The 27,145-nt window shown below is 39.7% G+C and overlaps 1 protein-coding gene across 1 annotated transcript in view; it reads left to right on the top strand.

Annotated features, from left to right (window-relative positions):
• The first annotated feature begins 3,992 nt into the window (after positions 1-3,992).
• Positions 3,993-27,145, top strand: part of Tle4 (TLE family member 4, transcriptional corepressor) — a 128,116-nt gene continuing 104,963 nt past the window's right edge. Inside the window, 4 exon segments of the mRNA XM_051194022.1 lie at positions 3,993-4,046; positions 4,291-4,388; positions 5,497-5,560; positions 6,725-6,769. Of these exon segments, the coding sequence (XP_051049979.1) occupies positions 4,008-4,046; positions 4,291-4,388; positions 5,497-5,560; positions 6,725-6,769 (246 nt within the window). The 5' untranslated portion in view covers positions 3,993-4,007.

Genomic DNA, 27,145 nt, shown 5'->3' with positions numbered 1-27,145 from the left:
TTTTTTTTTTTTTTTTTTGCAGTGTTAGGAGGAAGGTATATGCTCAGACACTTGCTCAAAGCCACCTAACTGTGGACTGCAGGAAGCTTTCTGGCTGCTGCTGCCTCCTGCTCCTTGTTCTCTGGGGATTGACCCTGCACACACTGGACTAGAAGGCAAATTTCTTTGTCTTGGAATCTCTCCAGGGCCCTCTATTGATGAACCTGTTCTCTCAACCAGAAAATATTTAAAAAGGTCCAGATTCAGTTTTACTGAGCAGACAAAGAAGGTAAAAGGTAAAACCAGGGTAATAAATCAGTAATAGCATGTTTGTTGTTAAGTCCTCTTATTTTGGCATTTACTTTATGCTCAACGGGTATGTTGTGAAATAATAAATGATTTATAGCCTTTGCCTTAGTAAAAAAAGTGTGCTTGGCTTGGCATGTCACCCTGCTAGGCATGGCTTTTATATACCAATGGTGCCACCAAAGCCATCTCATATGAGATCCCTGGAGTCTCCCATTGTGTGATAGAACAAAATAAGCCCCTAAATCATTTCCCAGACTGGCTCAACAGTTTGTGAAAGATTTCGAGAAGCACAGGTAGTTGACATGATCAACAGGAGCACCACTCACTGTGCTGGGGGCAGGGCTGGTGGGTGTGCTGTCCCACTTGGCGCCTTATATAGATAGGTACAAGGCCAAAATGTAACACATGTACACAGACTGCAGTTTAAAAGTGTACTTAAAAAAAAAAAAGAAAGAAAGAAAGAAAGAAAAGAAACACCCTGTTTTCTCCAGACACTTTCCTGTTGACATAAAGTGTTAAGAGGTTAAGAGAAAGGGCTCTTCTACTACAAGCTGATATTTCCTAGGAACAAAGTTTCTTTCCACCCTGACCCTTTCCATAGCCCTTCAGGCTCTAGTATTAAACTTTTTGTTTCCTGTCCTGGGAACTGACTGCATGGAATTTTAGTAAGTTGGATCCAAATGATAAGGCATCTTTCTATACTGAGAACACGGGGCTAGGATTTGCAAAGGCCTTCAACAAGCATTTACTGAGCACCAGCTACAGACCAGGCATCATCCAGGGCATTTGGAGCATAGCCCTGACTAACCAACTTCCCGTTCCCAGGGAACTTACTACCATTTTGACTGAAATAGAGAGAGAACATGTAACTTCCCATAGAGACTGGGAATAAGCCACTAAAAAGTTCCAGGGAAAGCAAATAAGCAACCTCAGAAAAACGGCTGCTGTTAGTGTTCTGAGACTCAGTGTCCTAATGCAGACATGGTATCACTCAAGCCTTCTGAGAACTGTTCAGAACACTGCTGTACAATGGACATCTGTGAACTTCAGAAAGTAATTCAGGGCCAGCAAGATAGCTCAACAGGTAAATGCACTTACCATGTGTGAGCTTGATTCTCAGTGCTTGTGCTTTTTCTCTCTCTCTTCCCCCACTAAATAAATGTGCAAAAAATGTTCTAAATTTCTTGGAAGCCAGGTTTAAAAAGCAGGCAAAATAGAAACACATTTTGCTTAAGTGATATTTAAAAATGTAATCCCAATATGCAACCATTATCAGGCTTTTGTTTTTAATCCCCTCATGTCAACATCCTGTCTTTATGTGACTATATAGCTCTTTTATTTTAGTTTGGCCACATTTTAATAGTTGGGTTTATGACAGAGGCAAGTCCTCTATCGTCTTATTTTGGAAAAAAAAATATCTGCAGAACGGAAGTATTCTAGGAGATTCGGTTCTGGATTTTTAGTAGACCATTCATTGCCCTGTGTCCGCAGGGCAGAACGCCTTGAGTTGGGCATTAAGCTACTGATTTCCTTTTCCATGGAAAGCGTTATCAATAGGAAAAACTGTTTCCCCACTTTTGTTGAACCAACAGTAGTAGCTGGTACCTCGAGTTAGAGTGGGACCCAGAAATAAATGTCCCAAACGCAGTGACATTGGCTATAATCCCGCCTGACTTTTTCTGAATGTTTCTGATTGCCCAAAGGTCAGAGGTTTTTTAGTGCGGCTTGCAAGCTCCAGCACGCCTTCTAAGCTGTAATTGTAACGAGCTGAGCTGCCTCCTCTAGACCCTGACCCTCCTTCCCAAGCCATCTTGGGGACCTTTTCAACCCGGGACGAACTAGACTTGTGGCTCCCAAGAAAAGAAACGTTTGAGTCGGCAGGCCGGCAAGGAGGCTCTGGGACCGGCCCAGTGCACGCCTCCAGGCTGTGGCTCTAAACCGGGCTGACCGCGTCCGCGCTCACGCGGAAAATTATGCCGACTCCAGCAGCGCGTAAAATGGATGTGAACCGCACGGAGTGGGATCAGCGCGATCCTCCCTCTCTTGTCTCAACAGGGGTTTCGGCGCGTTGCACAAGGCCGAGCTTGTCTCTTTACTGAGACATCGGGCCCTAATTAGTGCGCACCCCGGCGCGGCCGCCCAGCCCGGGCTGTGCGTCGGGCGGGAGACGAGCCTCGGAGGGCGTCTTCGGACCGGCCTGCAGGCTTACCGCCGCCGCCAACGCTGCCGAAACCTGCTTCTAAAGATGCAGCCAGGGCAGCAGCGACAGCAGCAGCCGCGGCTCGCCACCCCACGTTACTTTGATTGACAGTTGAACAAATGTTTCCGCGGTTCGAACGCTCGCGCTAGGGAACGTTGGCCAGAGCGAGGCTCCGCCCCGGGCGGGCCGCTGCGCCCCGCCCCCGTCAGTACCAATCCTTTTCACTCATTGGTCGGAACTACTCGTCACGCCCTGCCCCCACGTGGGTCCAGCCTGTCCGGCCCCGCCCTCCTAGCTCGCCATTTGTCAGCAGTGAAATGATGGGCAGTAACACAGAACGGCGATTAATGTTCAGCCATCTCCGATTGGTTGGTGTGGCGCCCTCGCGCCGCGGGAGGGCGGAGCGCCTGGAGAGCGCCGCGGAGAGCGCGCGGGGCTCGCTGGAGATTGTAGTCAATCTGGCGGCATCCATGGGCACAGAAGCCTCCCGACGACTACATCTCCCGGGATGCTCCACGGGTCCACCGCGGACAGTCGTGAATATGTATCAGAATGTTAATGATTAGCTGCTGCTAAATTTGGTCAAAGAAGTCACCTACACAGAGCGCGTTGTTAGAGCCGTTCCGAGCGGGCGTTCGGCTGTTGGCTGCCTCTTACACACTCGTGTATTATTTTGAGGTGGTGTTCGCAGAGTTTGAGAGAGAATTTTAAAAAGCCGCAAGCGTTTCGCTCTTTTATTTTTATAATCCCCTTCAATTTGGGGCTAAAAAAACAGGAAGGAAGAAAAGGAAATGAAATGTGGTAAAAAGAAGCTAAAAGGTGCCTTTTAAAAGATCGTTGCTGTGAAGTGAAAAATCTCCAGAGAACCCCCAAGCGCCGCGAGACCTCTTCCGAACCAAAGGAGTTTGCGCTCGCTCCCAGGGAAGAAGCGACCATTCATTCCGAGGAATAGCAGCCAATTAAAAGACAAATAAAAAAAAGTTTGGAGTGGGGCGCGAGCGAGCGAGCGGGCGGGCGGCGCTCGGCGGGCGCGGGGCTCGGCGGGCGCAGGACGGACGGTGCCCGCCGCCCTCAGTGACGCCCGCGGGGAATGCGGAGCCGGCCGCCCGCGCCCAGCCGCCGCGCCTGCCTGCCGCCCGCGTCACGCGAGACCCGCAGGCCCGGGACGCCGCCGCGGGGCCCTCGAAGCGGATGAGCCGCGCGCCTCTGCTCGGCGCAGCCAACTAAAGCGGCGTGAATGATTCGCGACCTGAGCAAGATGTACCCGCAGACGCGCCACCCGGTGAGTGGCGCCGCGCCCGCCGCCCTGTCCGCGGCCGGCCGCTCCGAGGGTGCGGGAGGCGACCGACTTGTAGCCATTTTCTTATTGTTGTCTCCGAAGCCCCGGGAAGCGCGCGCCGCCGCTCTCCGCTCGCGTCGCTCTCCCGAGGGGCGAGCCGGGCGGCGCGAGTCTGCGGGGTGGAGGACGCGGGCGGCCGCAGGCCGGACTCGCTCAGCTAGCTGACGGCTGCCCGACGCCATGGCGCGGCTGCCCCCGACGGGCCACTTTCGATTCCGGGTAGGGAGGGATGGGCGCGCGGGGCCGGGGGTTCGGAGCTTGGTGGGGACGGTGAGGTGAGGGTGGTGGTGGGGGGGGAGAGGCTGAGGAGCGAGTCTAGGGAGCTGAGGGAGGCCGCCTGGAGGCACCCGGACCCCTGCGGGGGAGTGAGAGGCGGGAGCGGAGCGACCCCCCCCCCCATCACCACCGCGGGCTGCCCCCCCTGCGATGTGGGCTAATTAAATATTTTATTGTTGTTCTTTAGGCACCGCATCAGCCTGCTCAACCCTTCAAATTTACAATTTCCGAATCCTGTGATCGGATTAAGGAAGAGTTTCAGTTTTTACAGGCTCAGTACCACAGGTAACGATGTTGACTTTAGCTGATCCTCCTATTTGCTTAGCTCTTGTCTACCCCCCCAACACACAAACACCACCCCCTTTGCTCCCCCCCCCCCCAACACCACAAAGGTGTTACCTTTTTTTTCCCTGTGGGCAGAAAAGGCAAGTCAGGGCCTCTTTTCCCTTCAGGCAGGTGTAAAGAAATTAAGCATTTTCATCTCTTGTAAACAGAAAAGGAAGCAGAACAATCGAAATGGAGGGGACTTGGAAAACGCTGAGGCCAAACTTTCGATATTGATTTATTGGGTCAGGAGAATGGAAGGTTGGGAAGATTCTGGGGCCTTTTGACTTCTTGGTTCTTTATTACTCTTGTGCTTGATCTCTTCCTTCTGCCATTCCTTGGCATAGCTTGAGAGCCCTGGGAAGTAAGCAGTGAACCATTTCATTACTTTTATAAAAAAACAAAAAACAAAACAAAACAAAAAAACCAAACAAGCAAACATGCTTTCCTCTTCAAGGCTCCAAGACTTGGAGTCCTTGTGGAATATGTTTGTTTCATTGGATCCTTAATGATGCAGAACTCATACTGCATATATGCAAGAATGCAAACAAGCTGCTGGTCCAGATCAACACCCTTCACCCCCATGGTATTCAACTTATCTGTATCTTTTGGAGGGAAAAAAAAAGACATTATTCATAAGACTTTTGATTTTGATTTTCATTAATCTCATAAAGGTAAAAACCATCCCTGTGGCATTTTTATGGACTTAGTTTTGCTTTTATGTATAGTTATTGTCGATGTTTATTTTCTTGTTTTAGTAAGTGAATTTAGTGAAGAATATTCAGTTCTGGATGAAGTTGCAGAAATAAATTGGCTAGAGGGTTTATTTCCTTCAAACATAAAGCCCTGTCTTTCCCAACCCCCACAGTTTATCCTTATTGAAAAGGCAAGACCAGGCTGGTTCTTGTCGTGCTCATTTTTCTCTCTTGCCTTTCATTAGTAAAGTGCTGTTTAATATCATTGGTTTGACAATAGGAGGTGATGATTTAGAGGAAGGGATATGGATTTGGAGTGGAAGGGTGTAAGTTAAGTTCTGCACTGTACTTAGATGATTTTATGTCTTGAATAGTCTGAAGCTGGAATGTGAGAAACTCGCCAGTGAGAAGACAGAGATGCAACGGCATTATGTCATGGTAAGAAAACTGTGTCACAGATTCAAAGTGCTCATTAGCCTGGGATACTGAAAGCAAGAATACATTTTAAATTGCTGGAGGCTGCAGGATACATCTCAGTGGCCCTGCCAGGAGTGTTGAGGTTGTGGGTATGTGTCCATTAGCAACCTGTAATTCTAGGTTGTTATAACTTGGCTTTGACAACCAGCTTTGATTTAAATTTTCAAAAAGTTCAGTTGCATGGGGTATAATTTTCTTTGCTTTGTTTTTACGGATTGAAAAAATTGGGGAAAAACACTAATGTTTTGTTTAGTCACAAGCAAAATGTTTTTGTTAGTGGTTTTCTTTGTTGTTTTATTGCTCTTTCTCCAATTGTAAACAGACAGTTTTTCTATATACTCTTAAAATTAAATGTGTTTTATGCCTTTTAATTAATGATCTGGGTAGGAAAAGACAACAGACCCCTTTTCAGAAATTTTGCCATTTATCATGCTACTCTGTTTATAGTTTTGTGTGTATGCTTTCAATTTCAATAGTGTTATTTTGGTTCCTAGGAGTGTTGATTTGAGCTGCCAGATTTTCTGTGCTGTAGTTATACTCCCATTCAGACAAATCAAATCTATGTTTACAGAAGTATTATGAAGCATTTTTATGATTCAGAAGTATATTTTGTGTTAAAAGAACTTGCAGAGTTAGTCATTAATTTTCTCTCAAGCTCTTCTGCTTTGCATGTGTGAGTAGTACACTAAAACTAATACCTGAACTCTCAGGTAACATCACCTTTTTCAGCAGTTCTTTCAAATCATCAATCAGCATTTGTGGGAGATATTTTTACTGTGCTTGGGAATTAAGAGTCATACAAAACCAAGTTTTCATCAGAATTTTTCAGTTCATTTGTTTATAATGCTGGAAAGACAATTGAAAATGTTAAGAATGCTGAGTTTTAACATTAATTTTCTTGGTTTTCTAAGTTTTTCTCTTGGGGTGTGTCTTAAAGTGGTTTCTAGTCTTTTAAAGATAGTACTTGGGCATCCTTTTAACTTATTGACCCAGGCATTGTGGATGTTTTGGTTAAGGTAAGGCCTTTGTGTTGGTTGCTTTGTTTTCGGTGTACTTGGTCATTTTGAACAAACTGGAGAGATTATTTGAAAGGTACAGATTTAATTGCTTTTCCTTCTTTGACAGTATTATGAAATGTCCTATGGGTTGAACATAGAAATGCACAAGCAGGTAAGTTATTTCTTTATAATCATTTTAAGAGTCAGTAATATTCATATACTTTGAAAAGAAAATTCTCTATTTTGTGATTTTCCTATTTTACAAAGTAGACAATTCTGAAAGTAGAATTTGTCATTTATACCTATATTTTAAAAGACCAGGAATGAAGGTCAGTTTTTTTGCATGTGGTTCTTCATGTTCAATAGTTTCCTAACTTTTAATTATTTACAATGTTATTCTTAAACCAAATTACATATTAAACTTTGCTATACTTTTAAAAGCCATATGAGAAATTAAAAATGTATATTTTCTTTTTTTAAAGAGTTGCCTTACATATTTCAGGCATCAAAAATCTGTCTTACAAATGAACTTTCCTTGGAAAATATTAATGAAATTATAAATTCTGTGACACCTTCATTGGTTCACTATGAAAGAATAGAGAATGAGTGAGCTGGGAGGATCAAAATGAAATCTACAGAGCTATAAAAGAAATTGATGTAAAATCCTTGTACTCGTCCCCAGAGGCTACTTAGTTGGGTCTCACCAGGAACTCTAGCTTTGACTTCCAAAATTTGTACAGAGTAAATGAACCTGATAGGAGAATGTGATTAATGTTTAACCCTGGGTCTTGAAATCTAGTAATTAGTTTGGGATTGCAGGGGAAGAAAGCACTGATAGGTTTATATGACTACTACAGCTACTACAGGCTTTTGTTGTGTGTGTGTGTGTGTGTGTGTGTGTGTGTGTGTGTGTGTGTGTGTGTGTTTTAAGAGACTTAATGAAATGATCTGTGTATAGGTATATAAAATACTGCTTGGCAATGGTAATTCCTTCAGGAAGCATTTCTCTGAAGTCATCTCATGCAGGACATGCAGGACTTTGGTACTTGTCAACCATTTAGAATATATACATGTATATTTACCTGCTGAGAAAGAGGTGATAGACAACTCTTTGCTTTTCATGTCTTATTTATTTGTTTGTGGTCAGGTTGTTGTATGTACCTTCTGAGATTAAAAAGAACGAGATGACCACCTGTCATCAGCTGTAGGAATTCTTTTTGACAGTTGTTTACCACATGGCCAGATGGTACCTATATTAGTAGTTCCTTAAAAGACAACTCTTACACAGTAAGGGTAGTCAGACAGTATTTGGAAAAATAAAGTTGCAAAAAAAAAAAAAAAATGCACATTATTTACATTGAAGACTGTATTTCAAGTTTTGTCTTACTGTGTATGCTATTTGGTTATGCTTATGTTAGCATATTATATATACGTGTTGTAGTTTGAATGTCACATTTAAATTTTTATTTTAGGATCTTTGCCATTTCTGTTTAGGTTAGTAATACAAATACTGCCTAAGCAAAATGTATCCAGTTTATGGGTGGATTCCCTTTAACTCTGTCTCACAGGAATACAATTATCTGCTTTCATAGTTTGGATATCTTTTTATTTCTTGGTTTTTATGAACTCTCCCCAAATTAGTTTTTCTTTAAAGAATGGAGTAGATTAATGCCCCTCTATTTCTTCCTTTCTGTTCTTTGCCTTACCCTGACCACTTAGCTTCTGGATATTAATGTGCTATCTATACCCCTTGTAGCTATAGCTATACGTGTTTCTTATTTTAGTGTTGGTAGTATATGTGAGATCCCTTAATTTTATACATTTTATATGACTATAAATTTTGCCATCTTCCTGTCCAGCTGGCCTCAAGTGCCATCCATTTAAAATTGAGAAGAAGTACACTTTGCCTTTTCCCCTTCTTGCTTTTGAATTCAATCATATCAAGAATCCCCAGGGCAGTTTATCACATTATGAAATACAGACAGCCCTGCAAACCACCTACTTATTATATTTTCTTTCTTTTTCCCCCCTTAAGCACAGAGGCATATCTGTCTTTATTTGTTTTCCTAGGCAGACAGCCTTAGTTTCTCTTAGCTTCTCTTCCAGATGCACCCGCTGGATACCCTTGTAATGGAAAGCAGCAATAATGCAAGGAAGTTGCCCTGAGGCATAATTGGGCCTATTTCTCAAGATCGGTTTAGGCTTATTCACTTATTAGATTTGTGTCTCAAGGGTTCAAGAGTAGGAGTCCCAGGAGACCTCAGAAGTACCTTAGTAATTGGTGGCCCTGATATTTGAAACCTTTGTGAATCCTTTTTTTTTTTTTTTTTTTTTTTTTTTTGTTAATATTCCTGTGTTCCTATTCATTTTGGCTACAGCTAGGCACAGAGATTCTTTTTAGGGAAATTTCTCACTGGGACAGAAAAATTAAGATTTTGAAGGAGCCACGAATCTGTGACTTAGCAAGTGGATAAAAGGATGCTTATATGAAGCAATGGTAAAAAGGGAGGGTCCCCATTCTCCTCCTCCTGTTTGGTGATGTTCATCATCAGTTGCCCTGGGTTGATTCTGATGGAGAACCATAAAATGAAACCTATGGGGAATTTGTCATTCTGAAATGAAAGCTAATGTAATTAGTACCAATTAAAGTACATTTAGTAAATTGGATTTAATCTTAATTAAGCCTGCTTAATGTTGCCAATTTTTAACAATTATGTTTGAGAACATAATTAATTTAAATTTTGGTAACTGAGTAAATAGCATTAGTCTGGTAAAATTAGTAGAATTTTTTTTTAAGGGGAACTCAGTGGCATGACATGGAATTGGAGCATAAAATATGAATGTAATTTTTGGTAATCTTTAAGAAGAATTGATACAGCTGAACAGATGAAACTGGGAAAAACACCCAGAAAAGTTCGAGTGTTGCAGGCCACAGGGGGAATTAATACTTTTCCATTGTCTTCAGTTTTAGTGTGAAAATGGGTTTGATAATTAGGACCTGGTTAGAAATGGCTTCAAAATGGGTTTTTTTTAAAAATGAAAGAAGGTTGATTCTTTGAGAATTTCCTTGTCTGCAGGTTTTTGTTTTTTTTTTTTTTTTTTTTTTTTTTTTTTGCTTTGCTTTAGATTGGATAGTTGGACTAGGGTTCTTGTTGCTTTCTTCTGCTCCTTCTTTATGTAGTATGGCTTTGGTTGGGTCAGTAACCCTGGGCAGATGCATTTGATATCACTATTAGATGCTGCTTGTTTGAATCATTTGCCTGCAATGCTATAACTGAAGAATTCCTTTCTAATGGAATCAGATTCTGTCTGTTGCCACTCTGAAATGTGGCTATTGGATGTAGATTAGGACCCATCGATGTGTAAATTCAGCCTGTGGAAATGAAATAGGTGAGCGTGCTGTGATGTGAAAGGGGGTGGGGGAATAAGAATCACAATGTCTTCAGTGTTTTATAATTTGAAGATCTCTTTTAAAATTTATTTGCTTAGTACTTGAATTTTAAAAATCAGAAAACCTTTGGAATCTGATACCTAAAATCTAAAAGTGAAACTTGCACAATTATATGAAAAGTGTCATGTGTGCATATTCTTGCATGTAATTTTTTTCCCTCTTAAAGCAACACAATTCTTATTTCTTTTCAAGCCATGCAAATGTCATTACAGGACTTGGGCCACAACTATTTGAGTGCTGCTAAAATATTAATTGAATAGAAATGAAAGGCCTTGCCAACTGATAGGATATCATAATCATAGCCTCTTTGGTCAATGGTAAATGATGATAAATGACATTAGGAACCTTTTAGCAAACTGTAATAACTACAAGGAGGGAAGCAGTATGGATTTGCATTATATCTGATACCCTCTAGTACCAAGTGGATTGCCAATACTGCTTGTTTAGCATTTTCTAAGGGCAATAGGATATTGATTTCTGACTTACAAGGAACAGCTCTATTTTCACCATTGAAAAGTATTGCAGGTTGTTAAGGAGAAATTGACTTGAAGAGGCCGACTGCTGCCCATCATGGAGCAAATAAAGCAAAACTGCCGAAGCATGGTGGAGCAGCGAGACGGGCCCTCAGCAATTTGTTGCTATTAATTTACCATGCTCGACAGCAAATCAATCGGCATCTACTTCATCTGCTGGAGAAAATGCTGTCCAGGGCAGATAAAAGGCTCGGCATGGTACAGAGAATAGACTGGCTTGGCCAAAAGGAGGCTGCAGTTAATGTGTAAATAAGTGAAATCAAGGCCACTGTTGCAGAGGAAGCAGTTGTTAATTAGGTTGGTGCCTTTTAGTGAACTATTTTAGAAAGCAGCCTAGGATTTGGAGAATAAGGAGAGATTTAGTGAGGTTGAAGTAATATATGACTGGCTTGACATTCCAGTCTTGAGTGCACTTGATTCTAGGATGCAGTCAATTTATTTGGGGGACAGTGCTAGCAGTAGAAGTTAATTTATTTAAAGTTCTGCTCAGAGCAGATTTCTCAAGATAACTTTGTGGGGGGTATTACCAGTTTCTTACATCTTATATTTGTTTTGATTGGAAAAAATGCTTGGAGAAGCAGGTGTCTGAGTATGTAGATAAAATAAAATTTTTAAATTGTGGCTTTTCTGAAATGAGTATGGTTAAACTCTTACATATGTGTAAAAGCAAAGCATTATCAAAAGTGAGGTATTTTATTTGAAAATAAATAGTAAGCCAACGAAAATTTTGCTTACAGAACTTTCTTCTGTTTTACACCCATTACAAAATAATCTAGAATGAACAAGGGTGGATATTACCAGACTGGGAGATTTTAAAGAGGTATGCAAGTAAAATTTTGATGCTGTGCATAAACTCCAGGAGAAAGGAAGAGAATAGGAGCTCATGTTTGTTCTTGTTTTAAGATCACTGATAGTGTTTTTGGTTGTGTTTTCTCTTTGATTTGGATGTTTTGGGGTGGGGACCAAATTTATCAGTGTGGTAAATCTAAATGTATGTAAATTTAAAATTATTTTCCCCAAATTGCCAGAGGATCTAGCATTGTGGCCATTAATACCAGGTGGCAACTTCTTAGGCCAGAACCTGTAAACTGATTTTGCTCAGTAAGAGGTTCCAGAAGGTGAAATTTAACCAGTGAGGGTGTGTTTGTGTGTTAAGGGGGCTATTTTCTGAATCCTGTGGATTTCTCCTTTTTTTTTTCCCTTTTTTATGTTAGATTTTCTTGGTTTTGAGGCACCATTAGGAAAGTAATCCATAGATTTTTTTGTTTGTTTGTTTGTTTTGTTTTGTTTTTCTTCACCTCAAGTAATTGTGGAGGTAGAATTGAGAGTTTCCTTCCATTGGAAGTGAACATTTATTATATATCTGGCATATGCTTACCAAAGATCTGGGCATTCTGCCAAAATTCTTTAATTCTTATAAAGATCCTAAGAAAAGGATTATGTCCAATCAAAGGGTGATTAAGCAGGGTCAGATCTGCACATGGTGATATAGTAATAGGCAGTAGGTTGGAATGATTGTCTGGGAGGCTGCCCTGTTAGGAAATGAATTGGCCACAAGTTAGAGATTCAGGCCCAAGCTCCTTGCTGGAATAGAGACTTTCCTGGCTGCTAGAATAGTCTTTGATTTTGCCCTTGAGCCCCTGAACTTTTTACTTCCACCCAGAACCCCTTGAGGAGTCTCTGCAGCTGTGTGGAGTTCAAGGCTGAAACTATTCAGGATGGGCTCTCTGTCCTGCAGGCTGCCTTAGTTGGTGAGAGGTCCAGGGTAGCTTTACCCTGGTCTCCCACTTGTCAGCAAGGAGAGCTACTTGATGTTTCTTGTAAGGAAGTTTTGTCTTCTCCCCAGGCAGCCTGTTTCTTGTTTATTTATGGAGGGTTCTTCTGTTTAATTTATCTTTTCCTGTGGCTTCTTAGACTGTCTGAAGACAAGGGGACTGTTTGTTAATCATCACCTTGGGGTTTTTGAAGGGGGAAGCTGGGAGAGGAAAATGTGATGTTTTGTGGCCTCTTTGTTGTTCAGAAAGAGATTCTTAGATGCAGGAAATCACACACAACTCGAACTTTTAAATGAAGGCAGATGTTTTGCTTTTCCTGTTGAATTTCTTTGTAACCTTCAAAGGCATATTTCTTACTCACTGCCCCTCAATCTCTGCTTCCTATTGTTTATTTTACTTACCATTTTGATTGGCAAATTTGTTTGCATTTAGGCAGTGTAGCTCTGAGCTGTGTTGGAATAATGAGCTAGACAAGAATGAACTGCATCTTAGATGCTTCTTCAGTCTAAGTGAAGGAAGGCTCATTTGCTACATTTTTCATTTACTTTTCCTAGAAGTTTACTTTTTTCTTTGTCCTACAGAACACCTAAAGGGAGTTGGTAATTATATGTTAAACATTTGTTCTTTTGTATTTGCTTTTAATGGGAAACTTTTATTGCCTTTCATAGTTGGTAGCCTGGGTTCTGACTTTGGTATAATAATGTTTTTTCCTGGCTAGAGAGGGAAAAAGATAATGTGATTTCCAAAAGGTACTTTTCTTTATCATTCTTCATACCATCTTTTAAAAAAGTCTAGAGGCAGAGGCACACAAATTTTCATCAGTTTCAGGTAGTGAATTTCAGGACAGACTGAGCTACATAGTGGGACACTGACTCTAATAATAATAATAATAATAATAATAATAATAATAGTGCTGGAGAGATGGCACAGTGGTTAAGAGTGCTTACTGTTCTTGCAGTGAACTGGAGTTCTTTGCCAAACACCCACATCAAGCAGCTCACAACTACCTATAACTCCAGCTCCAGGGGATATGACCCCATCTTCTAGCCTCTGGTTATCTGCACTTACTTATATGTGCACACACATGCACACACACATACGATTGAAATTTTTTTTTAAAAAATGGGGAAAAAAGAAATTCTATTCCATTCTGGTAATGGAGACCTGCTAGTAGTCTAATACAGGCCAAGATTACATTTTTGTAAACAGGTCTATTGGAAAGAAGCAGGAGACAGCACATTTAGGCATGGACACTGATTTACACTGATGATGACAGCTTGTAAGGTTTAGGACTTGTTCGAAGTCTGTACACTGAAGACAGATTATGAAATTATTAGACTAAGGGGGAAGGCCTTAGAAGTTTTAGTCAAATGAAAGGTAGAGCTATTTTGACTTTGACTTAGTAACAGCTGTCAGTGGGAGTTGCTTTATGTCTATAAAGAGGGATTTAGCTGGCTTTCATCACCACAAATCTATATAGCCCCTCTGTTTTCATTGGAATTGACCCATAGCACTGATGCCAGGCTCTTGCTATTTCTATATCATAGAGCCAATACTTATCTTCAGAGAGCTGTAGTGTGTAACCTGTATTCCATCCAGGAGGACAGATAGATGGACATAGTATAGATTTTCTTAGCTGGTTTGTCAAAGAAACAGAGTGGTACAGCTCCAGGACACCTTTTAGGTACTCTGTTCTAGGAGATGGGTTATCTTGTGATCTTTGGGCGACAATTTTTGCTCATAAATATACAAGTATTTGTGTTGTGTAGGGGAATCTGCATCTCAGAACAAAGGCATAACTTCTTTCCATCCAGCATTTGTAACTAGTCTTTCTCTGTCCTGCCAGCTCCCAAATAATGACATGGAGGCTTTTTATTAATTTATGAAAGCTTGGCCTATAGCTAAGGCTTATTCCTAACTAACTCTTACGACTTAAATTAACTCCTTTGTATTAATGTAAGTTCTGCCACATGGCACATGGCTGTTACCTCTCCTCCTGCATATCCTGTTTGCTCTTTGCTTCCCTTCTTCCCAGAGTTCTCTCTCTGCTCTGAGGTCCCTCCTGCCTAGCTATTGGCTGTTCAATTTTTTATTACACCAATCACAGCAATACTTTTTCACACAATGTACAACTATCCCACCAGAAGTTTTGGCTGGCTCTAAGGCGTCCCGAATTCTGCAGGGCCCTCCCTTTTAACCGTGGTCACCTAGGCAAGTTAGATGATGGGAGGGAAACTGGCAATGATTCTTTGACTCTGCTGCTTGTTTCTTTTCAGACAGGGTCTCACTGTTGCCTAGATCGTACTTGAATTCTTAATCCCCCAGTCTCAGGCTTCTGAATGCTGAGGTTATAGGTGGGAGCCTCCACACCTTGTTTTCTTCTTATTTTTCAACTCCATATTCTACTTCTGAAGGTCTGTAGGTTCTTTTAGTTGCAAGTCTGAGGAAGGCCTGTAAATATAACTGGAAAGAACAGTGCTGTTGGAAATTAAAAACACTAGTACTGTGTGACACCTTTCTTTGCAGAGAGCTTAAGGCATTTTACGTGTTGCCCCAGTCTTCCTGATGTTCCCATAAAGCAGGTAGCAAGCTTGGATCTCTTTATTTAAGTAGCTTCTGTCAGTAATGTGCCCTACAGTTTGCCAAGCAGTGTCATTCCTCTGGCCTCCTTTAACAGATGACACTAAAGCTTAAGGGCTTAAGAGACTAGCCTAGTGTGACAGTCAGGAAGGATCAGCGCATGGGTGGGGATACCAGAGTTCATAAAGGTCAGTGAATAGGCCTGAGGTCATATAGGAGAGCTGGTGGCTGAAGGGGAAATAGAAACTTTCTTAACTTCCCTCCTAGAGTTCTCATTATTGGCCAGACCATTTTCAAATAAGTAATATGTTTGTTTCTGTGGTGTTCTTGGCTTTCTGCAACAAGAGAAGTAAGATAGTGCGTGCAGGTGGCAGCCCATGAGTCTTACACTGTCATCTTTAGTGAGAGATTTGATCTGTGTGCTTGTGCCTGAAGTTCAACTGTTCCCCCTTCCCTCCACCCTTCAGTGTCAGTGCCCTGCCTGGGAGTCTGGGATCAGCAAATTGAAATCTAAAGCTAAGATCCACTTTTAGCAAAGTGTTTAATCAAACTGGCTGCTCCCTCATTCCTGAACCATGCCACACAAACAGGCTGTTCTAGGCACACACTTGTTTATTGCCAGTTTCCCCTTCCTAGCTACCATGTAAGCTCCACTTTTAGTATTGCTTTCTGCAGCACACCTGATACTGAGAGTGTGCTGGTGCTCATGGGGTAGTTGGTAAAGGAGAGAACACTTGGATTTGAATAGTAGACAAGCCTGTGTGCGATAGTATTTTTTCACGGTATATTTGAGTTGCAGGATAGACAACCAGTGCTGAACTTACTAGTGAAGTTTGTAGGAAAATGACATGTACAAAGAGGAAGTGAAAACAGCTGAACTTGGGGTGCAGGAATAGGAACAGTTGTATTTTCAGTAGAATATATTTTGGTATGTTCAGTGTTGTAAAGTTGAAAATAGGAATCATTTCTAACTGAATTTAAAATTCACTTTAGACACTATTCATACTAATCAGTATATATTTGAAGAGTTCTGCTAGTAACAACTCCTTGTACATGTGGCTGGAAATGTATTGATATTGAATATACTGTGCTGTGTTTAGCTAACTTTCTATCAAGTCTTGTAGTTCTTTTAGAGGCCTGGGGAACTTTGGAGATGATGATAGTGTTTGGAGGTGGCATAGTGTTGTTGAAAGAATAACAATTCTAATAGTAAGCAAGTTTCCATAGTTTATTGTGCAGGTGATCTTTAGTTCTTTTCCTGGCAACCTTATGCAGTTACAGCATTAGTATTATAATTTTGGCTTTACAACATGTGACAAGTCAGAGATGTATAGAGTGTTTAAATAACTGCAATAGGATCCGCCAGCCACTTTTGGTTTAGGCAAGTACTCTGTGACAGCTACCCTCAGCTTGGAAAGTTTCTCATAAAATTTTCTTTTAGATTTTTAAATTCATATTTGCCTACTAATTCAAGAAATGTTTGTTTATATAGTACTTCATTTTTTGCAAGATTTTCCCCCCATCTCTCGTTCAAGCCTCATCAGTGACAAAATTATCACCATCTTGTCCATGAGTAAACTAAAATACAAACATTAGGTAACAAAGTTCCATAGTTAATAAGTAAATGGTTCAGAGTGTTTTAATTCTCTTAGGATCAGTGTTCAGGCTAAAGTAATGTTCATGCTAATTTAGAGCAGCTATTGTTAAGTCTGCAAACTAAAATGTACAAGAGCTGATTTAAAGTGGCTAGGTTTTATATATATTTTTTTGTTTTGGTGTTACTGTTTAGATTTCAAAATTGTATGAATTACAATGTGATTTGTAATAATTTCTTCCTAGGATAAATGTGAAAGGGAATATATAGGAGTTTATTATTGGTTGTATATAGCTCTTGCAATTACTTCTGAAGTCAGTGTAGATGTCTCTAGCTGAGGTTTATCTCATGGCACGTGGTTCCCGGGGAAGGATGTGGCTGACAGGGAGCTGGACAGCTCAGATCCTTGGAGCTTTTGTGCTTGTTCCATCAGGGATCTTTACTCAGGAAAGGTTTGGCCTATTTAACTTGGTTAAGAGTGAATTTATCATTTTAAAAAAAATTGATTAATGGTAAATAAAATAATAGAGAAGTGTTTAATATTGGCTTTAGGATTCACAAACTTAGTAGAAATCAACTTCTTTCATTAACATTATAATATTTATTGCTATGCCCCTGGCACTTAATTCTTGAAACCCAGCAAAGGAAACAAATGAGTAGTGTATAATGGAATAGCTAAGAGAATGGCTAAACTTTTTACTTTTTGTGTATATTCCACAGCACCTCTCAGAATGAATATCAAGTACCCATATTTTCTTGTTTCTGAGCTGTTAGATGAGCAAAAAAGGACTCAGATGGCCAATGAGAGGTTAGAATATCCTAGTTCTGTCAAAAGTCTGAGTCTGGTGACTGGTAGTTAAAAAAGTAGGTTTGGACATAATACTTGCTTACCTAATGGGCAAGGCTTGGATCCAGCTCTTATTACTACAAAGAAAATGATAGAGAGGATAGAATTGGTTGATTATCTTCTGTCATTAATTTTTTTGTTTTAAAACTTATTTTATGTGAGTGTTTTGCCTGCATATGTCTATGTACCATGTGCATGAAGTACACAACAGAGGTGGTGAGGATGTCATATTCCTTAGAAATGGAGTTCCAGATGGTTTTGAGCTACCACGTGGGTCCTAGGAATTGTTATCTGGGTGATGTAGGATGTCCTTCTGTATGTTGTGAATATGTGTTGTTTTATTGGTTGGTAAATAAAGTTGTTTTGGCCAGTGGCCACGCAGATTATAGCTATGTGGAAAATCCAAACAGTTACAGATAAAATAAGGCGGATTGTGGAGATGCCATGTAGCCGCCAGGGAAGGGAAGCAAGATGTTTGGTAACAAGCAATGAACCTCATGGTAAAACATACAATAATAGAAATGGGTTAATTTAATTGTTAGAGCTAGTCAGTAATATACCTGAGCCATTGATCAAACAATTACAATTAATAATAAGCCTTAGAGTGGTTATTTGGGAACTGACAGGCGGGACGAGAAACCTCCAATGATATCTGGGTCCTCTGGAATAGTGCTCTTAATTACTGAGCCATCTCTCCAGCCCCTAAGTTATCTTTTAATTATGTACTGTATGATGCCATTTCAGAAAGTTAAGGTTTAAGATAATGTTAAATAAGAGGAACTACAACCCCTAAGTTATCTTTTAATCTTTTAATTCTGTATTGTATGATGTCATTTCAGAAAGTTAAGGTTTAAGATAATGTTAATAAGAGGAAATACAATTGTTTTTATTTGCTTGTGATTTTGGAAGAAACACTGTCAACAATGTTAGGATATTGTATTCAGTTGTAATAATTATTTGTTGACAGTGATTCATGATCTAGAACCATCTACTATGCTATGGACTGTTTTGTTTAAACTTTATTGAACAGTTAAAGGCCACATCATAACAGTCCTTTTTCTAAGACAACAGTTTTATAGAGTGACTATGTTATAGTTAGAGAGATTTTCATTGCGCATTATTGATCATAAATCCAGGTTGTCTGAGTACCCTCATGAGTATGCAGCGGTTTATTCCAATGTCTTAGTTTAGTTCTCCCCTTCTTGAGGAAGGGGTCATGATATCCTCCTTGCACTTAAACCAAGATAATAAGGGATGTGTAGTTGGTAGGTTGCAGGGTTAGTATTTGGGTCCTAGAAATCTGGCTTCAGAGCTCAACTCTGAACCACCGGCAATGCCTGCATCTTAAGTAAACCTTTCCATATGAGTTTTTTTTGTTTTTTTGTTTTTCGCACCTGGTAGACTGCTGTTTTGTTCTATATACAACTAGCTTGAATGTTACAAGTGATAGAGAATCTGATGAGGGTCTTTGTCTGTCTGTCTGTCTATCTATCTACCTACCTACCTACCTACCTATCATCTATCTTTCTATTTATACATCCAATATCCAAGCAAGTGTGCTAAATTAGTGGATCTACCTTATTTCTTCCTTCTCCTCCCTCCCTCCTTCCCTCCCTTCTTCCCTCCCTCTCTTTTTTCTTTAAGATTCTGTAACTGGTTTTATGATCACAGGGTGTGGATATTTTTAATACTTTTCTTCTTTTGAAGTTTGAGATTTCTAGCAAAATAAAGCATAGTGCCTTCTCTTTTTTTTCTTTTTTTCTTGTTTTTTTCCCTTTTAAATACATGAGAATGGCTAGATGACTGCAAAACTTTTGAGTGTCTATCTGGAGTGAGGATGGGATGGGATTCTTGGCACTTATATGTTAATTGTATGCCCTGACCTCTAAGGGAGTATTTGCTGATATGGAGAGAAAAATGGGACTCAACAAAAAGTTCAGGAACTTCTACTCCAGAATAGGAGTCTCAAACCAAGGCCTTTCTCCAGGAGACATTTGGTGGTATCTGATGGTAATTGAGGTTGCCACAATTTAGTGGTACGACTGGCTTCTAGATGGTGGAGGTTGGATACTGCTAGTATCATGCAGTGCATATGACAGGCCCTACGACAAAGGGTATCCACACTAAAATTTCAGTAGTATTAGGGTTAAGATATGTTTGGGCACATTATGATTTCTTTAAGTAAGAGATAGGTCAAGAATCAGCTTTGAATGACTAGTGAAGAGTCCTTCAAATTCTACTTGTCTTGAGTCTTTTTCTTTTCCCTATTCCACGGAGTTGATGGGAGTTTATAAGTTTTGAATGGAGATGTTATATTACATGATCTTTTGTAATCACTGTTTTCCTAAGAAAGGAAGGTAATAAAATCCTTTCAAGAGTAGAGACCTTCTTCAGCTTCTTGTTGGATTCTTGATTTCTATCAAGAAACCTCCAGATGGTCATTGTGTTGCTGTTATGCAAGATGGAATGTTTTTTCATTGATAGCACTAGAATTACCATTACCCTTTTTAGGTTAGTTTTCAGAAAGATTGATTTTTCAGTCATTCCAGTAATTCTCTTGGGATGCCAGCCTGGGTAGTACCAAGATATATATTGTAAATTGGGCCAGCTAAGAAACCGGTAGACCCCTTTGCTTAGTTTGCCCTAGCAGAGGGATTAGGACACATCTTGCTGCAAAATAGCTTTTTTATTGTTTCACTGATGTTCTGCTTAGGGTAAAGTACATTATAGTTGACTTTGTCCAGTCCTAATGAAATGAAATGGAATCCTGAGTTTTTTCTATAAATAATTAAATCTAAAACATGGTGAATGTCAATGTCACACAAAACTAGAGTTATCTGAAAGGAGGGAACCTCAACTGAGAAAATGCCTCCATAAGATCTGGCTATAGGGCATTTCTTTGTTAGTGATTGATGGAAAAGGGCCCAGCCCATTGTGGATGGTGCCACCCTTGGGCTGGTGATCTGGGTTCTATAAGAAAGCTGGACAAGCCATGATGAGCAAGCCAGTAGGCAATGTCCTTCCATGGCCTCTTCATCAGCTCTTGCCTACATGGTCTACCCTGATTGCCTTCTTACCCTTTCTGCTTTGATGATAACCTGCTGTGTGGAACTGTGAGTGAAATGGACCCTTTTCTCTCTTAAGTTGCCTTTGGTCATGGTGTTTCATCATGGCAATAGTAACGATAACATTGAGCTCGAGAGGTGTCGCCCCACCCTCCACAGGGTTTCTCTGTGTATCCTTGGTTGTCCTGGAACTTCCTCTGTAGACCAGGATGGCCTGCAACTCAGATATCCATCTGTCTCCCAAGTGTTGAGGTCATAGGCATGCACTGCCTGGCAAACTCGTGAGCATTTTACTTTTTTTCTGTCCTGTAAATTCCACTGTATTGTGCTATGAATATGGGAGACTTAAATTACACTTGACCTAAAATGGCCAGTAAAAACTAACAATTTCACAGTTACTTTATTGTTTTATTTATATTTTTTATTATTTATCTATTTATTTTGTGGATATAGAGGTATGAGGTATATGCTTATTTAGGGTTCTCAAATTTTCAAAATACCTTAAGTAAAAAGGCCTCTTCTGGGTTGTGTATAGAATGAACCCTGCAGTTCTAACAGGAGTGGTAAATTTGGATCGAGCTGGGTCACAAATAGTAGCACATTTCTGTATAAAATCCTCATTTCCAAATAATTGCTCTAGCTGGTCTGGTAAGGTTCTGCTTTTAACTAGCTAGAAGTGAAATGGATAGAATTTTTTTATTACTTTAAGCAAGAGTTTGAAGGATTTTTGTTTGTTTGTTTCAGTTGGAGATGTGATTTGGTAAAATAGCGCATATCCCTGCCTGTAAATTGTACTTCTCAGTCCCCTGCTTTCTTTGGTATTTGACATTCCTTACTGTTACTGTTTCCTTTTTATTTATTTGAAGGTTCACTGTTACTTACATGTGACTATGCCATCCTCCTGGATACCTCAAAGCATATCTTGATACTTAAAATACGTAACAAAATATTGACTGTGTAGGTTATTGCTGTATTGCCTTGCTTAGGGAATACTCAGAAATCATCTTTATAAATTGACATAGTTAGCTTCTTAAATCCAAAAGTCTAGGATTGAATTTGTAAAAGTTAAGTTTGTAACTTACAAACATGAAAAAAAACCTCGCTTTATAGGGTTACATTATTTCTTGGTTGGAAGAATTATTTGGTAAGAGATTATAGTCCTGGGTACATCAAAGATATGATAGCTTTTTATATTTTTTCAAACAACAGTTACTTAGCCTCATACTGCCACTTAGATGGTGCTTTGAGACCTAGAAGTAAGACGGCTTACCTTAGAAAATTCTATCTTTTCTCTTGGATCAATGTAAACAGTACAATGGAGATACTTGTGATAGAAAATGTGGAGGAGGTCATCTTTGTGGTCTGGGGCTATTAGGGTGCTGTTATGGAATGTGGTAGATGAATTTTAAGGAGCAAAACCCCTTAAGCAGGGGAATAGAATGGTAAAGATTCTAAGTGGGAGTCACAGAATCGAGAATGTTCTGTGCCTGTTCAGGCTGTGGTTAGCTTTTCCAATGATAGACAAGAGAGTGGTAAGAGTTGGTTAAGGATGTGTTTATTATTGAAGGTCTCACATGCTAGAAAGAGTGCTTGGACTGTTGAAGGAAAAATAAAGAGACAGTCACATGAAAACCCAGGACCACATCTATTTTGTTAGTATGCTGTTCTCTGCACCTAGCTTAGGGTCCAAGAGTAAACATCAGTAAATGTTGATTGTAGCCATGTGAATAGAGAGACAGCATTGAAGAGGTTGGGTTGATAGAGGAGTGGTAGTAAGAGGAGAAAGGAGGGAATGTGGTATAGTAGTCAAGGTTATGGTAGAACTTTGCAGAAGGACCCAAGACACTGTCCTCTACAAGGTGGGAAAAGCATGGGACATTATTAACAGAGAGATATTAATGGGGAAAAACAAGTGTCAGATGTATTGCAGTATGAGTGCTTAGGAAGAAGGTGTGAAAGGAAGGAAGAATTTGTTTTGAATTTCTCGAAGTGCTGAGTCTGCTCTTGTGTAGGCTTCCAGGATTCTACTGTTAGTGCTTGTATTCTATACCCAGACCACAAAAGTATTAGCTAGGCAATCCTTTGTGGACAGTGGTTTGGGAAATATTTCCTTTTAAGGAAAGCATTTGGCCACTGGGTGACTTTATAAGTTTCTGTGAATCATTTTTTTTTTTTTTTTTGGGTGATTGTTGACATAATTATTGTATTGATAGAATAAATTTTAAATAATTTCAGTTTTAACTTTTTCCTCTTTAGAGAGATTCTCTAAATTCTTTATCAGCCATTGAAATTTATATGTTTTATTTCTTATGTTTTGTTTTAATTCTGATGTCCTTTGACTAACAACCTTGGATAGGTGAGTAATTCCTTTTTCTGTTGTGAGGATTTTAGTAAATATGAAGCTGAGTCTAAATTCATTTGCAGAATTACTATGTTTCAAAAGAAATAATTATTTCTGATTTTTATTATATTCCTGATTAGTTAAATTATAATAAGCATAAATTATTTGTGTCCGTTTAACCCCTCCCCTCAATATGGGCCATGCATTACGTTTTAAAGTGTTACTGTATCCTTTGATAGTTATTAAGGTCAAGCTTCTGTAGTTGAGTGAAAATTTAACAGTTATAATAAGAAAAGTTGAATACACATGAAATTAGGAAGCCCATAGAGAACATTTTGGTAAACCAAAATATTGCTTGATGGCATGAAGCCACAGATCTAGTCCGACGTGGAAGTGGGGTGTGGTTTTACTGCTCTGTCATGTAGTCTGTTGTAACTGTCAGAAACATACGTTGCTTTTTGGGGTGTGGATGTCTTCTCCAAATCTGACCACAGCTTTACAATTCTATCAATACCACATAGAGCTAGTGTTAATTTGGGGCCAATTGAATGTAATGACATAGAAATGTTTTCCTGTGTATGCTGAGCTCTATCCTTCTGGATGCTTTCTACAAATACAGTAATGTCTTCATTCTTTTCAGTCTATGTTAGATTGAGTTCTTTAAAGATAGGGCTTATATTCTTTCCTTTTGCTATAGAAAGTAATATTAAAGGAAATTATATATTAACAGGATTTCAACAAGCTAACAAAGGTTTCTGCGGACCAGGCAAAGGCCGAAGACCAGGACTATGCATTCTCCCACTATACACCGACAGATGAGCCTATGTTCCTTGGTGAATTCACAAGTTAGGTTTCAGACATGAATACCTGAAATAGTGTGTTAGAGTTTATAGGAGGATGTGCATAGTTCATATGTAAGTGCTAGACCCTTTTGTGTAAGGGGCTTGAAACCTGTAAATATTGGTTCCCTAGAGGTCCTAGAGGCACTTCCTTGTGGATTTTTGCTTTGTATATATGTAGGTTGGTGATGAGATTCCTGACCCAATGACCCAAAGGTGTGGTTTTTCATTTTTTCCCCCACTTCTTTGTTCACTAAGACCCTCTACTAAACTGTCACTTCCAAATACCCTTTTTATTTTGGTATATTTCTCAGATTGACCTGTAAATTCTTAGAATCATTTTGGGGTAAGTAATTAGAAAAAAAAAAAAAAAAAAAGAATCATTTTGGAGGATTTATTAAGTATAAGTTAATGCACACCAATTTAGAAGTATATTTTATTGCAGAAGTTCAAACATACTTATATATTCATGCTAGTTCCAATATCCAGGCTATTCTAATCTTAAATTTCATGTTATTTTCAATGTCTCATAGTATTCAGTAAGAAAATACTGTTTATGATTTGTGGTTCAACCCTAGCCTAGTGAGCAGTGAGATCTAGTAGACTCCTGAATGACTTTACTCACTTGGTTCTTAAGTAGTATTCTAGCTGTGGCCATTTAACTTCTGTAAGTCAAGAAGGAAGGTAAGAAATGTTCAATTTCTTAAGGCTGTGTTGGAGAAGCTTGCTGCCATGAAGACACATAAACTAATATTTAAGGTTGAAGAAGTTACAGTTTTGGATTGAGGACTGTTACTGTGGTGTAGAGTTACCCAGAGCATGCTCCATGGACTGTATGTAGCAGCTCTGTGGACATTTGATAAAACTGGGCAATGAGATAAGGAACTTGTACTGGAATATAAGTGAACATGCAACTTCTTTTATGGTCAGTATCTTTATCATTAAAACGAAAACAAGAAAAACCCAACCACATGAATTAAACAGTAACTGATTTACATCCTGGCCCTAAACCTCTTTATTGTCCTGCTAACCAGGGAGTGTGGGGGTTTCTTCTTCCCCCACTTTTTAATCCATCTACTCAATGAAAAGAACATGTCTATAACTCTTTTATTCTGTAGTCCTAAATTTTAGGACCATGTTATCATCAGAGAAATTTTAAAATCTATCCCAACACTCCCTTCTGCACCCGGGAGCTGCTGTTCCTCCTTACTGCTATGTATAAGTTTTACTGCACCCAGGGCAGATATCTGTTTACTGAGAAAACAGAAGAGAGATCCTTTGTCAGTAGCAGAATATAAATACTAAGAATGTCTTTTCTGGGTCATAGTGCACCAAAATGGAGAGACAGCAAATTTTCTGGAGCTGGCCTGTGACCTCACTCCTAGTCAGTTGAGGAAGCGCTTGTCTTTCTGTTTGCTATTATTGTACCAGTGAATCTGAATCTTCTGCTACCTTAGATTTTTCCTTAGACTCCTGAGCTCTACATCCCTTCCCTATATAAATTAGTGATGGATACTTTCTTAATTGAGAATTGAAAGAACCCCGAGCTTCAATCAATATCTAACAATATAGCCACACAATTTATTATACTACCTAATAGTTCTGTTCTAAAGCAACTATTTTCCTTAAAGGATTTTATTCATACACCAATCTGCATAGGTACTCTGCCAATCATATCTGGGGCAACTCTTCTCATTTCAAAGTTGTGGAAATGGAGTTTGGAATCGCTTGAGAGTTTACTTAGTCATGGATCAGCTACATTACTAATTAGAAAATCACTTGCAGATCTGGGAATTCATAGCTGATGATTTATATCTGCTGTGTTTTCAGAATGTTGTATAGTCACTTTAGGCTGAGTTGTTCCCATTCCTTTCCATAACTATTCTGCAAAACAAACCTTGACACAAACCTTTGATTTCCCTGCCTTGATATTTATTTACATTCAGGCTTTTTTTTTTTTTTGTTTTGTTTTTTTGTTTTATAGACTCCTTCTGTTGTCCAAATCCAGTCCAGCTACACATGACTCTCTCCATGCAATGTGTATCCTTGCCTTATTGTCACTCTGGTTACCATTATTATCCATTAGACCTTTGTGTCACAGACACTGTTGGCTTGCTTCTTGACTGTCTTTACTAGTAACCTTTGCTGTCTCTTTCTGGTCATGTTTTATCTGCCAGCATTCTCAGTATGGCCTGCTCTCCTCTCTGATGTTTTATTTGCCTTCCTTTTTGTTGTCTTTCTCCTTTGAGTGTCTCATAGGTACTTAAACCCAACGTGTTTCCAAAAGTTATCCTCCCCCACAAGCCTGCTTGAGGTCTGGTGAGCTTAAGAAGTCAACTAACCTGTCTACCCAGTTTCTGCAGGCAGGAAGTAATCAGAGGGAGGACCAGATCTCTGCATTTCCTTCTTACTCATTAGCTACACTATGCATCCAGACCACAGGTTTTCTAGAATCTACCCCCCTGTTATTCCTGCTTAGCATTTCTTTCTCTCTGGCTATCTTTTTGATTATTTCTTTTTAACACTTTACTGTTCTTATCTTAAAATAGGTACAAGAGTCAAACTCTTACATTGCTCTGAGCATTAAGTGACATTCCCTGCACAAAACTGGCTCTCTTTGTTAGGATGATTAGTGTATCCTGATGCAGCTCTCCTTGCCATCAGATTTAGGATCACTCTTGTGAGTACAGCAATGTCTAAGTGGTCTTAACCTGGTGGGAACAGACCTAGCCCCTAGGCTGTCTAAACCACTTCTAGCCACATCTGCTGCCACCACTTTTCCTGTGCTATGAATGTGCTAGGCTGGTGTGGCAGGCTTCCCCTTTTTAGACTGATATTTTCTTGCCCTGCCTTCTATCTTCGTCTTTCAGACATGGAATTTGAAAGAATAGTAGAAAATTATTAAAGATTGAGGACTTAACTATGTTTCACATAAGGGATCTTTTCCCCCACTATTCTTAACCTTTTCCTCCCAGAGTGGGAGATTGAACCCTGGGCTCTGCCTGTGATAGACAAAAACACATTACCAGTTAAATAAACTGTATGACCCAAGCTCTCTTTCTGTTTTATATCCTGGAACTTAAGATGTTCCTGCTTCAGCCTCATTAGTACCTGAGACTACAGGCCTGCACCACTAGGCCTGACTTTTTGTGTTTGTTTCTGTTTGATCTTCCTTGCTGGACTGTAACCACCTCATGGGGTCAGAGCCTTCTGCATCCACTACACTGTGTGCCACAGCTGCTAACTCAGAGTGAAAGCCAATATCTGAAATCATATTGTTTCATTTCTTATGTTAGGGGTGCTTTGAGAATTTTGTTCTTGCTCTAAATTATCTTTTAATGTTCATTTTTCTCTTGTAGTATGTTTAATGTTTACTATCTCTCTCTTTTTTTTTTTTTTCCATAGCCATCCAAATGTAATCTGTGGCAAGAAGAGGGCTAGAACCCTAAAGATATTGAGATATATTAACATTCTTATAATTTGCTACCACTTTCCTAGAAATGTTCCTGGTAGATATTTGCTA

This window comes from Phodopus roborovskii, unplaced genomic scaffold (genome assembly GCF_943737965.1).
Source record: "Phodopus roborovskii unplaced genomic scaffold, PHOROB, whole genome shotgun sequence".
NCBI classification, from domain to species: Eukaryota; Metazoa; Chordata; class Mammalia; order Rodentia; family Cricetidae; genus Phodopus; species Phodopus roborovskii.
This window is presented reverse-complemented; position numbering and strand designations above follow the sequence as displayed.